The sequence below is a fragment of the Ornithorhynchus anatinus genome, chromosome 6 (assembly GCF_004115215.2).
Source record: "Ornithorhynchus anatinus isolate Pmale09 chromosome 6, mOrnAna1.pri.v4, whole genome shotgun sequence".
NCBI lineage: Eukaryota > Metazoa > Chordata > Mammalia > Monotremata > Ornithorhynchidae > Ornithorhynchus > Ornithorhynchus anatinus.
The window spans coordinates 10,800,107-10,812,357 of NC_041733.1; the positions used below are offsets into that span (position 1 = coordinate 10,800,107).

General features: G+C 60.9%; 1 protein-coding gene across 2 annotated transcripts in view; it reads right to left on the reverse strand.

Moving 5' to 3' along the window:
* The window catches only part of PCDH19 (protocadherin 19), a 129,218-nt gene extending 121,223 nt beyond the window's left edge, over positions 1–7,995 (reverse strand). For both annotated transcript variants that reach the window (XM_001512939.4, XM_007671537.3), the window contains exons 1-2: positions 5,800–7,995; positions 1,260–1,587 (exon numbers count right to left, since the gene is read on the reverse strand). In XM_001512939.4, coding sequence (XP_001512989.1) covers positions 1,260–1,587; positions 5,800–7,949 — 2,478 coding nt within the window. In that variant the 5' untranslated portion in view covers positions 7,950–7,995. The remainder of the gene's footprint in view (positions 1–1,259; positions 1,588–5,799) is intronic.
* Between the last annotated feature and the right edge of the window lie 4,256 nt (positions 7,996–12,251).

Consider the following 12,251-nt stretch of genomic DNA (forward strand, 5'->3'; position numbering starts at 1 on the left):
CCAAAATGAGGCTTCAAAGACGGTCTGCAGCAGAGACTGGATTAGAACACAGAACTGTAGATGACAAAGAAGTGGTCTGCTTCACTTGGGCTGTGGATCCCGGGTCTCAGAAAGGCCAAGCTGAAATATTCCCACCCACCCCCAACCACCTCAAACTCAAGTCTCACTTACTCCCTGAAGATGACACGGGTCTTGACAGAAGCCCATTAACTCTTTCAGATCATGAAACTAACCATTCAGACCATTACTGCTAGCAGCAGGAGGTGTGATCCTCACCAGAGACCAGATAAGGTCCATGAGCTTCGTTGTGCCCCGTCCGGTGCCCTAGGGCAGTAAGCAGTCGATAAATACTGCTGAATGAACGAATGAATGAAAATAGTTTGGCCTAACGGGTTCCAACTGTGAGCTCTGGTCACTCTCTCTCCCAGCTTTTCCCACAGCCAGCAACTAACTTCTGAGGTCTTGAAGAAAATGCTTGCCTGAGAAGCACAACTGGAACTTACCAGCTACCTCTACTGAGGATGGTAATGAGGACAGGGAAAATTGAAATTCCCGGACAATCCAAAATTTGGATTTCCGCCAATATTTTCACTCTCCTTTCCTACCCAGCTTTTATCAGCGTTCCCCCCAACTAGTCAACAGAACGCTTCTGCTTTCCCTTGCCTTCCTACAGCTAAGGGGCTAGTTCAGCAGGGAGGCAGTTTCAACCATTTAGTGTAGGGGAAGAGGGGAAAGCAGGGATGTGAATGAATTCCTTCCCAGATACCTGAGAGGACAATGCACCAGAAGGGCTGCCTTCCTTTGAAACTACCCCATCCCTTGCCTCTCTCTCTCTCTCTCTCTCTCTCTCTCTCTCTAAAGGCAGTTCCCTGTCCTACCCTCTGTGGGGGCTCAGAGAGGACCAGCTAAGGAGGACAGTGAAACCCCCCTTCCCTGGAGGCCACAATAAGGCTGAGTCCACTGTGGCCTGACAACAGCCACTGCCCTAACCGGGGCCAGCAGAATGCTCCTGGGGAGTGCCACGGAAGAGCGACCTCCGGGAAATGCCCATCGGAGGCTTGGAGCCGAGCTCGTGAGCCAGGTGGTGGACCGTAGGCATCGAGGGTCATCACCCAGGATCCCGGCAGCGACTCGGCGCGGAGACAACGCTTCAGAGACGAAAACACGGCACACCGCGGATGGCCGTGCCACCCCTGGGGCAGACCCGGCGAAGGACGGGGAACCGGGCCCTACCGCCTCCAAGCGGGCACCTCACTCACCTCCGGCAGTGGCATCCCGTTGATGATCAGATCCGGCTGCTGGGGGCTCTGGCCGGGGAAGGTGTGGTGGTAGATGTGGTTGGAGCCCGCGTTCCTCGTGTTCTGGTTCTCCACGTTGAGGAAGGTGCTCTCCGACCGGCGGCAGCCCAGGGGCAAGGTCTGCTGGTGATAGTCGAAGTAGTTTAGCGATGAAGTGAGAGAGGAGCAGCTGACAACGTTCATTTTATCTGTCTCTTCCACATCCCGGGGTACCAGACGGATGTCATTCTTGCTGATTTTTTTCTTCTTGCTTGATTTCTTTTGATGCCCATAGGAGTACTCGGCAATTCTGCGGGACAGAAAAGGCAAAATGAATATCTAATGCCATCCAACACTACATACTGATTAATAAACATGAAGAACCCAGAGGGTGAGCCCCGTCTCGGCTTAAGCCTCTTATTCATGCACATTACAGCGTGTGGTTTCTTGCGGCGCCTGATACATATGAAAATAATTCAAAAGACCGTAAAGTTTTCAGGTCAAACAGCCGGGGGGGGGGGGGGAAGCTCTCCCCCCCCTCCCCCCCCCACATACACACTGCCCCTACGGGTCCGCTATTTATAATCACGGGTGTCTTGTCGGCAGAAAACAGGAAAGTGAATGCGTCCGGACGACCCGCGAGTCGTCAAGGCACCTGCATGTGCTCTCTCGTGGAGTGAGAATCTTTAAAAATACCGACGAGCCAAGGGAGGATGGCTCGCGCCCTCAATCCCATCTTTGCTCTGCCAGCCCTGAAGCAGGTGGCTAGGCCTTGAAATGATGCCACGGGAGAAACGCCTCCCTGCACACCTGTTCATCTTCTCGCACCTTGTTCCGATTCTTGTCCCAAGCCCCTTTCCGGCAGCACCTAGGTCAGTCGACATCTTCTCCTCCTGCTGCGGGGCCCCCCCACAGGCTTTCTGGAAGCTGCTCCTCTCCGAGCCTGATGGCTAATGAGGGGAACTGCCTTGCTTCGTCGGCTCGTTTTCTCCTGTCTCTTTATTTGGATTATACTACCTGCTTAGGGGAGAGACAGCCCTGCAGAGCCCACGTTTTCAGGGTTGTCCTGTAGGGTAAAGGCAGAAGAGACGGGGCGATGGCTCGGTAATTATTGGGAATGAAGGTAAAAGTGAGTGCCTTTAGCAAAAGCCTCCATTCAGGTGGTTCTGGAAAGAACCGGGCTGTTATCCTATCACGGGAAATTTGGCTTAATGAACACCGATCCGGTCTTAGAGATCTACGGGGTGTGATTCGTATCGGAAGAAATGCATTCAAAGGCAGCCAGGTTCTAAGAGACACTTGTTACTTTTCTGAAAAAAAAAAAAAATGATACACTCTATTGTTCGGAAATCACTCTCTCTGCTCAGGAAAAGAGGAAGCTTCATAAATAACATGGGTTTCTCCAATGAGGCATATAGGGTGGCAGTGTTCTCTCTCTGAAAAGCCAATTATCTGAACACAAAAAGAAACACCAATTGAAAAAGCTATCCCATGTGACCTCTTGGGCCTCCTAAATGAATGAATGTTTGGGAGAAACCCTAGAAGAATGAACAGAAAGAAAAGCAATCCACTGGACTGCGGGGTTCGAGAAAGTCAGAGCGGCTACCCTGGAGTCTGCCTGGACCAGCCCACGGAGCTGAGCGGTTCTGTCCTTCCCTTCTGCCGTTTACGGCTGGTGGCTCTGATCAGATTTGGTTTTTCCTCCACTGCTAGAAGACCGGTGCTCCTGGGCCTGGGAACCGCCCCTCCACATACATACACACACCTCCCCACCAACTGGAACTCTGACAGGATGACGATCTATAAGCCTCCTGGTTAGGGGCTCAACGCTCGCTTTGGTCAATGGAGTTTTAATTGTTTTGTTTACCTAAATGTTTAAGTTTGGCAATGCGAGTTCTAATTTTTCAGCAGAGGCATTTATTGTGCTGTCGTGTCTTTATTGACCGATTATTTAATTAAACTGTATCTCATTAATCCGTCACCAGTGCCTCTGACCCAACTGGTTCGAAGTACACTGCAGGCCACCGAAATCTGCTTTTATCAATTCAAATCGTATCCTTCCGTGCTTAATGGACCTATCTGGAGAGCAATCTAAGAGAACTCTCTCTTAGAGCTATGCATCATATTGAGACTGCAAAGCTCATACATATCCTTATTTCGAAGTGATTTCTTTTTCATCAAGGAAAAAGCCTTAGTATTCGCTTTACACTGGGGGTGGGGGGAGGTGGCGGGGGGAGGCGGGACATGGTGTAAAAAGAGAACTCTCCATCATCATCTCTGTAGAAATAAAACTTTATAGACCACCTATTTTCTTCCCTGTTAAAGGGGGGGAAAAAAAAAACCCCTACTCCAGGCAGCTGCAGGTTTCAAAGGTAGAAAGGAGCAATATTAATTTCCATTTCTCCCATCTGCAATGGCTCGGTGCTGAAGGAAAGAGAAGTCCTGGCTATTTCACTATTAACTGGATTAAACCATTTATGAGGCGTCGCAGCTGCTCTTTTATGGCACCTGATTGATATTCATGTGTGGTTAGCATTTGTCTACTAACTTGTGTAACACAGAGAATAGTAAAAGGGAAACAATAATTGCACGCCTGTTAAATATTCAGAGGCCTCGAAAAATCACATCTCAGCGTTCGGGACCGACACCCCTCAAAGACAGATCTGATTTACGGGGCTCTCTGTGGACTTCTTAGCACGCCAGCTCAGAGGGGAAAATAAAGACGCCCTGTCGACGGTGCGGGTGTCGGAACCACACACCTTGGTAAGCGGCGGAAACCGACCCCTCCACCTCGCCCGGCCTGAGGACCGGTCCTTTTTCCTGCGGCCATGTGGCCGCACTTAAAATTCGGGGACCTGGAAGCTAAAATTCCAAAAGGCGGTCTCCCCAGTGGGATGGGGGGGGGGGGAACGGTGGGCTTTCGTGGTCTGATCTTTCTCTCTGCGGTGTCCAGGCTTCTCTTCTCCCGGTTGGCCCCCTGTCTCTCCCGGAGAGAGAGAGAGAGGGAGAAAAAAAAACGGACACAAGTGTCCACAGTGACATCCTCTGGCGGGGACGGAATGCAAATGTCACGACAGACGTCCCTCGCAGGCCAGGCCCAGCCGGCCCAGAGGAGGGGCCCCATCGTGTGTCCGGAGGTGGGGGCTTCCCCCACCGACGAGGAAGGCGCAGCGGGGAGCCACCTGCCTCCCCGCAGCTTCGGAACCCCAAATCCACTCTGCCGCGGCTGAGAAGTTTGGCTGTGTTTTGAGCGAGTCCCCGGGTAAAACGGGGCTGGCGGCTGGCTCGGCCGGTCGGTTCCTCCGCCGCCTGCCGCCGCCGCCCGCCGCCCCCGCCCCCGCCCCGTCCGACATGCCCCAAACCGGCGGCCGGGCCTTTCAGGAAGATGGTTTGCTTTTTCGGCTCATCCTCGGCTGATGACAGAAGGCATTTGAACGGGCAACGGTGGGTTTTTGAGAGCCCGGTTGTCAGGTCAATTAGAGTCGATCCACTGACTTGCCTTCCCCCTCCCCCCCTCCCCCCAAAAAGGAGTGTTTTCGGTCAACTCGGGGTGCTCTGGACGCGACAGGGAGATCTGGAGTTGAAGAAGCCCCCGCCCCACACCCATCCTTTCACATCCCACCCTTTCACCCCCCCACCCCACCCCCCGCCTGCCGGCCTGAAACAAAGAGTCCGGGAGACCTGGGTTCTCATCGCCCGTCCGTCCGCGGCCTGCGCCGTGGGGCAGATCACTTCCGTTCTCTGTGCCTCAGTTTCCTCCTCTGTCCAAACGGGGATAAGCTCCCCTGTTCCCCGCCACCCACACACGCCCCACCCCACGAGGGACGGGTCTGACTGTGGCCGATGCAATCTCCCCTCCCCTCCCCTCCTCCCCCGCCCCCCGGGTTTAGCCCAGGGTCAGCTCGCCGCGGGCAGGGATCGCGTCCGCCGACTCGGTGGCCCCGTACTCTCCCGAGCGCTTAGCACAGTGCTCCGGCACGCGGTCAGCGCTGGCTGAGAGCCCGGCGATTGACTCTCCGTGGCTCTACGGCCGTCGGGCGGGGGGAGGCTACGGCTCAGGTGGCTCGACTGTGAGCCCCCTGTGGGCAGGGGCCGTCTCTCTCCGTTGCTGGACCGTGCCTTCCCAGCGCCCAATCGATAAATACCATTCGAAAGTACGAATGAATGAGGAGGAGGCTAAAGAGGAGGCTACAGGGGCCAGGGAGGGGGTGAAGTGGGACTAAAGAGCCCAAAGAGAAGGCCAAGGGGACTAAGGAGGAGGCTAAAGAGGAGGCTAAGGAGGCCAAGGAGGGGGCTGAGGGGAACCAGGAGGAGGTTAAGGCAGAGAGTGAGGAGACGAAAGAGGAGGCTAAGGAAACTAAGGAGGAGGCTAAGGGGACCGAGGAGGCGGTTGAGGAGAAGAAGAAGACTAAGGAGACTAAAGAGGAGGGGGCCGAGGGCGCCGAGGAGGAGGCGGCCGAGGGGGGGGGGAGGCGGCCGAGGAGGGTTTGGAGGGAGCGGGCGGGGGGCGGGGAGGGCCGACCTGCAGTTGTAGGTGCGGATCTCCTTGTTATCGCGCTTGCACTTGACGGCCACGAAGATCATGGTGACGAAGAGGATGGCGGCGATGGAGCCCAGGGCGATGATGAAGATGAGCGAGAGGTTGACGGAGGCCAGGGCCTCGTGGGCGTCGGGCCCGGGGGCGAGGTAGACGAGGATGAGGGCGGAGGCGGAGAGGGCGGCGTCGCCGTGGTCGCGGGCGACGACGACGAGCTCGAAGGCCGTCTTGGCGGCGTCGTCGAGGGGCCGGGCGGTGCGGACCTCGCCGCTGTCCGGGTCGACGCGGAAGAAGGACCGGTCGCCGTCGGCGGCGGCCTCGTAGGCCAGCCGGCCGTTGTCGCCGTCGTCGTCGTCGGCGGCGCGGACGACGGTGACCAGGTGGCCGGGCCCGGCGCGGCGGGGCACCGACACCTCGGCCGTGCCGTTGACCAGCGGCGGGGCGGTGATGACGGGCGCGTTGTCGTTGGCGTCGAGGACGACGACCCGGACGGTGGCGTCGGCCTGCAGCGGGGGGCTGCCGCCGTCGCGGGCCAGGACGCGGAACTCGAAGGCCCGGGTCTGCTCGTGGTTGAAGGAGCGCAGGGCGTAGACGTCGCCGGAGCTGGGGTTGACCGACACGTAGGTGAAGACCGGCATGTCCCGCACCTGCGACGGCGCGATCTGGTAGGCCACGCTGCCGTTGGGGCCCAGGTCCGGGTCGCGGGCCGTGACCGACAGCAGGTAGGCCCCGGGCGTGTTGTTCTCCGGCACGGCCACCCGGTAGCGGGGCTCGGAGAAGCGCGGCGGGTTGTCGTTCTCGTCGGTGACCCGGACGGTGAAGGACTTGGCGCTCTGCAGCGCCGGGGCCCCGCCGTCGCGGGCCTGCAGGGTGAGGTTGTAGCGGTCGCGCTGCTCGCGGTCCAGCCGGCCGTCCACCAGCACGGTGGAGAAGCTCTCGTAGTCCTGCAGGCGGAAGGGCACGCTGCCCAGGAGGCGGCAGCGGACGCGGCCGTTGGCCCCCGCGTCGCGGTCGGAGGCCCGCACCAGGGCGATGACATAGCCCGGCGGGGCGGCCTCGCTCACCTCCACCTGCTCGCCGTGCACCGACAGCAGGTTGATGACGGGCGCGTTGTCGTTGACGTCCAGCAGGTGCACGGTGACCTTGCAGTGGGCCGGCACGGCGTTGGGCCCCCGGTCCTTGGCCTGCACGTCCAGCTCGTAGGAGCGGGCCTCCTCGTAGTCCAGCGGGCCGCCCACCGTCACCAGCCCGCTGCGGGCGTCCAGGTGGAAGAGGCCGCGGGCCCGCTCGCCCGCGTAGCCGCCGAACGAGTAGACCACCTCGCCGTTGGTGCCCTCGTCCGGGTCCGAGGCGTTGAGCTGGATGACCGGCGTGCGGGGCGGCGCGTCCTCCGGCAGGCTGACGGCGTAGGCCGGCTGGGCGAAGACCGGGTGGTTGTCGTTGGAGTCGGTCACCCGGATGGTCAGCGCCGCCGAGCCCTGGCGCGGAGGGTCGCCGCCGTCCCGCGCCGTCAGCCGGTAGGTGTAGCGCGCCTGGGTCTCCCGGTCCAGCGGCCGCTCCACCACCAGCTCGGCGAAGCGCGTCCCGTCGCCGCGGGTCTTCACCTCCAGCCCGAAGAGGTCGCGGGGGCTCAGCTCGTAGGCCTGCACGCCCAGGGGGCCCGCGTCCGGGTCGTGGGCGCTGTCCAGCGGCAGCCGGGTGCCCGGGCTGGCCGTCTCCGAGATCTCCAGCTCCATGGGGTCGGCGGGGAAGCTGGGCGCGTGGTCGTTCAGGTCCCGGACCTCCACCTGCACGGCGCAGATCTCCAGGGAGCCCGACATCACCTCCAGCGAGATGGGGCACTGGGGGCTCGGCCCGCACAGCAGCTCCCGGTCGATCTTCTGCTTGGTCACCAGCAGGCCCGACCCGGCGTCGAGGTCCACCAGGTGCGGGGCCGAGTTGGACACCACGCGGAAGCCCGGCGGCGGCTGCCGCGGGTCCAGGGCGAAGCCCGCCGCCCGGGCGTCGCGCCCCACGTCCCCGATCACCGTCCCCGCCCGCTGCTCCTCGTCCACCGAGTACTTCAGGTTCACCAGGGCCGCCGCCCCCGCCCACAGCCAGGCCGCCAGCAGCGCCGAGGGGAACCGGGGATCCATGGCCCGCCGGAGCCCCCGACCGCACCTCCCTGCCTCTCTACCTGCTGGCCTCGCCGCCGCCGAGCCGGGAGGTGGGGGGGCGGGCGGGGCGGGGCGGGGCGGGGCAGGGCGGGGCAGGGCAGGGGGAGAGGGACCGACGGGCGGGGTGGAGGGGCCGGCGATGCGGGGAGGGGGAGCGGCGGCCGCCGGGGAGAGGGGGTGGGTGGGGGGGAGAGGGGCCGGTGGGTGGTGGCCAGCGGTGCCTGGATGGGGATGGGGCGGGAGGGCTGGGGACGCTGCTCTCCTTCTTCTTCTTTCTGGGTGCCTGTTGATTGGGGTGGGAGCTTAGAGGGAGGGAGGGAGGAAGGACCAGAGAAGCTGGATCCTATTTTACAGCACCAGCAGAAAGGCCGGCATCGGAAAACGCCCGGGCGCGGGACAGAGACGGAAGGGACGAGGGAGGATAGGCGGAGAGGGAGAAGACGGACGGCGCCGGCTCCGCACCTTCCCTCCTCCCCGCCGAGAGCCGTGTGACCTTCCTTAAAGTTCGCATCGATCAGAAGCCGGAAAAACGGGCAGGGCACGGGAGCGGGGGGCCGCCGGAGCCCTCCGCCCCATGCGCCGGGACCATCCGACTGCGATCCCCAGTTAGGACGGCGGAACGGGCGGGCGGGCGGACGGACGGGCGGGCGGACGGGCGGGCGGGCGGGCGTCCACACTAGCACACGCACTCGAGCCCTCCCTCCGTGGGCCCTTGAGATGGATCGGCACCTGGCATGCGCAAAAGTCTCCCTCTCGCCCCCCAAAATGCACCCAGCTCACTGCGGAGACCCGGCGGCTCTTGCCGGCCGTCCTCGGGCTCGCCGCACGCCCTCGCCCAACGGTGGCCGATCCTACCAAGAAAATCTACAGCCGGCAGAAAAATCAGAGGGGGGGAGCAGAGGTCGGGGGCGGGGGGCGATACAGCCGGAGGGGATGGAGGGGCGAGGGGCTTCGCCCCAGCCGGAGTCTCCACCTGGGCTGAGAGGGGCGCGGGAGATTTATCCTCCTCGGGCCGCCGAAGGCTTCCCTTCCATCAACGGTCGGGAGACCGTTAGTCCGGGAAAAGTCAGGGGGTCAAGGGGGAAGGCTCCTTGGGGAAAAACCCACGCCGACCCAACACCCCCAAGTTTGCCAGGCGGGAGGGAGAGGAGGAGGAGGAGGAGGAGGAGGAGGAGAGGGGCGGCTGGCCTGGGGGTTCGCCCGGAGAAATCAAAGTTCCAGTCTGTCCGAGCTCCAGCAGGAAAGGCGAGGAGGGACGGGAAAAGTAGCAGGGATGGGATCGGGGGGGCGAGTCTGGGCGAGAAGGAGAGCCAGCAGGTGAGGACCTCCCTTCCACCTCGGTCTCTGGCTGGGGGCGGGGGGAGGGGGGGGGGGTTGGTGGAGGCGCAAAGCGGATGGCCGATGTCTGACGGATAAATCCCTTTTTTTGGTTTGTTTTTTAGCTCCTCCTCAGCTCGCGGCCATCCGGTTGAGCGAGCGCCGCGGCCCCGGGAGCTCTGGCGGGGCAAGTTCAACTCCCAGACCCCCAGTCATTCCATCCCTTGCCCCGGGCGCAAGGCGAAGCGCGGCTGCGAGCGGGCCGAGGCTGCCACCGGGCCGAGGCTACCACCGGGCGAGCGCTCTCTCTGCGGGGCGGGGCGGGGCGGGAGGGAGGGGGGAAGAGACGGCCCAACGGGGCTCTTTCTTTAAGTTCTGAAAAAAATCCCGGCATCCGAAATCCTCGGGCGGAGCGCTTCGCCGAAGGCCGGCGCCGGGGCGGCCGGGGGGTTGGCAGATCCCGCCCCGGCGGTGCCACGCATCGTGTGGGAGCCGGTCCCGCGGGAGGCGCCTGTCGGGGAGCCGCTTCTCCGCGGGGATGGAGATGGAGATGGAGACGGAGATGGAGCCGGAGCCGCCGCCGCCGCCGCCGCCTCCAACGATGCCGCCGCTCCCGTTGCCGCAAACTAGTGTCCGCGGAGCCCGGAGAGAGAGGGAGGGTCGGAGCCGAGCTACGCCAGGCCACAGCCAATCGGAGGCCCGAGGAGCCCGAGGGGAGGGGCCTCGGCCGGGCAAGGGGAGGGGCCCGGGACCCACCAAACTTCCACCCCGACCACCAAGCCCCGGGAGCCCGCCGGGGACGGAGCGGGATGCCGTCCCCCCCCCCCCCCCCCTCCCTCCCCCCGGGATGAGCCCGGGCTGCCCTTTCCCCTTTGCCGGGCTGCGGCCCCGGGATGAGCCCGGGCTGCCCTTTCTCCTTTGCCGGGATGCGGTCCCGGGATGAGCCCGGGCTGCCCTTTCCCCTTTGCCGGGCTGCGGCCCCGGGATGAGCCCGGGCTGTCCTTTCCCCTTTGCAGGGATGCAGCGGGGAGGACGATTCTGCCTCTCCCCTTGGGGAGCCCGGGGCTGCGGGAGGAGAATGGGAGATGGGCACAGGGGCTCAGCTGCCCTTCTTCTGCAGCACCTCCTTTTCTCTCTCTCTCTCTCTCTCTCCCTTTTTCTCTGTCTCTCTGTCGGCGCGAGGCTGTTTTCTCCCGAGAGCCCGGGTCGGGAGGCCGACTTTTCATCCTGGAAGATGGTGGCGCTGGCTGCGCTGGGGCCAGGCGCGGCTCTCGGCCGTTAGCGGAGGCGCCGGCTACCGTTGGAGTTGCTCTCTGCCCGTCTATCCATTTGCCTTCGTCGCCTAATAAAGCCTAATTTGGCGGCGCGGTGGAGCAGCTGGGGACGTAGCGGTCGGGCCATTTTTTTTTTTTTTTCACCCCTTCTTGCTGAAATGTAAAGGCACGGCAGTAACCCCCCACCCTCCAAACACACACACACAAATATATATTTATATATATATATATACACACACGCTCCCTTCTTCAAGTCGGTGGCCCGAGCCCCGAGGACGCCGAAGACAGGGGAGTCAAAATAAAACCCCCCTTTTCCTCTGCTCCTCCTCCCCTCCCCATCGCCCCGACTCCCTCCCTCTACTCCCTTCCCCGCCCCACAGTCCTTGTGTCCATTTGTACATATTTATTAGCCTATTTATTTTATGCGTATAGATCTATACTTCTATCCGTTTTGATGCTACTGATGCCTCTCTACTTGTTTTGTTGTCAGTCTCCCCCTTCTAAACTGTGAGCCCGTTGTTGGGTAGGGATGGTCCGTCTCTGTTGCTCAATCATACTTTCCAAGCGCTTAGTACAGCCTTCTGCACGCAGGAAGCGCTCAATAAATCCCATGGAATGAATGATCGAAATGGGTGTTTTAGTCAGAGAGTTGTGCTGCCAGCTCCGAAGTCGTTTGAATTTAGTCGGCGGCGCTGGCATGTTCAATGCATGACATCAGCTGGCCTGGCACGCAGGAAAGGATGAAGGGGGAGAGCGCCTCGCTCCCGACTGGGGCTCTTAATTAAGGTCACCGGTGCTGGGAATAGCGAAGGCTCCGCCGAATAACTTGTTTCCAGAAGAGACGGAGCCCATGTCGGGCGGGAGAGATGCTCCATCTCTCGGAAATGCCCAAGATCAGATCGTCCGGGGGGGGGGAGGCCGGGTCCTTTCAGGGTGGCGGAGACGAGAGACCGTCATTTTCTGTTGGCACGCAAATTTAATCCCTGATGGTAAGAACTACTCCCTCCCCCCCCCCCCCCCCCCCATCCCCGAAGTATCTTTTTTCCAAACGAGTACACTGTCTGTTTAAATCATTAACACGGAAAGCTTGAAGAGCCTCCACTCAAGGAAAAGGCTTACCCCGTTGTTCGGAACAACAAAAGGCCAAAGCTCAAAGAGGGGAGGCCCAAGCTGCAGAATGTGGAGTCGCAGGCAGGCTAAGTGAGCAAACTGATCATCACCCCCCACCCCCTGCCAAACGGACAGAGTCACAAGAACGCTTCCCACCTTACTGAAGACACATCTCCTCCAAGAGGCCTTCCCTGACTAAGCCCTCCTTTGCTCTTTTCCCACTCTCTTCTGCGTCGCCCTCACTCGCTCCCTTTAACCAACCCTCCCCCAAGCCCCACAGCGCCGACGTGTATTTATTTACAATAATGTCTGTCTCCCCCTCCAGGCTGTACATTCGTTGCAGGCATTTATTCATTCATTCGATAGTATTTATTGAGCGCTTACTCTGTGCAGAGCAGTGTACTAAACGCTTGGAAAGTACCATTCGGCAGGCACTATAAGAGGCAGGTAAGATGCCTGTTAGACTGTTGTGTCGTACTCTCTCTCCCAAGCGCTTAGTACAGTGCTCTGCACACAGTAAGCCCTCAATAAATACGACCGATCGATTGCTTGGAAGGAAACTCTTGGTTGGTTTCTCTGT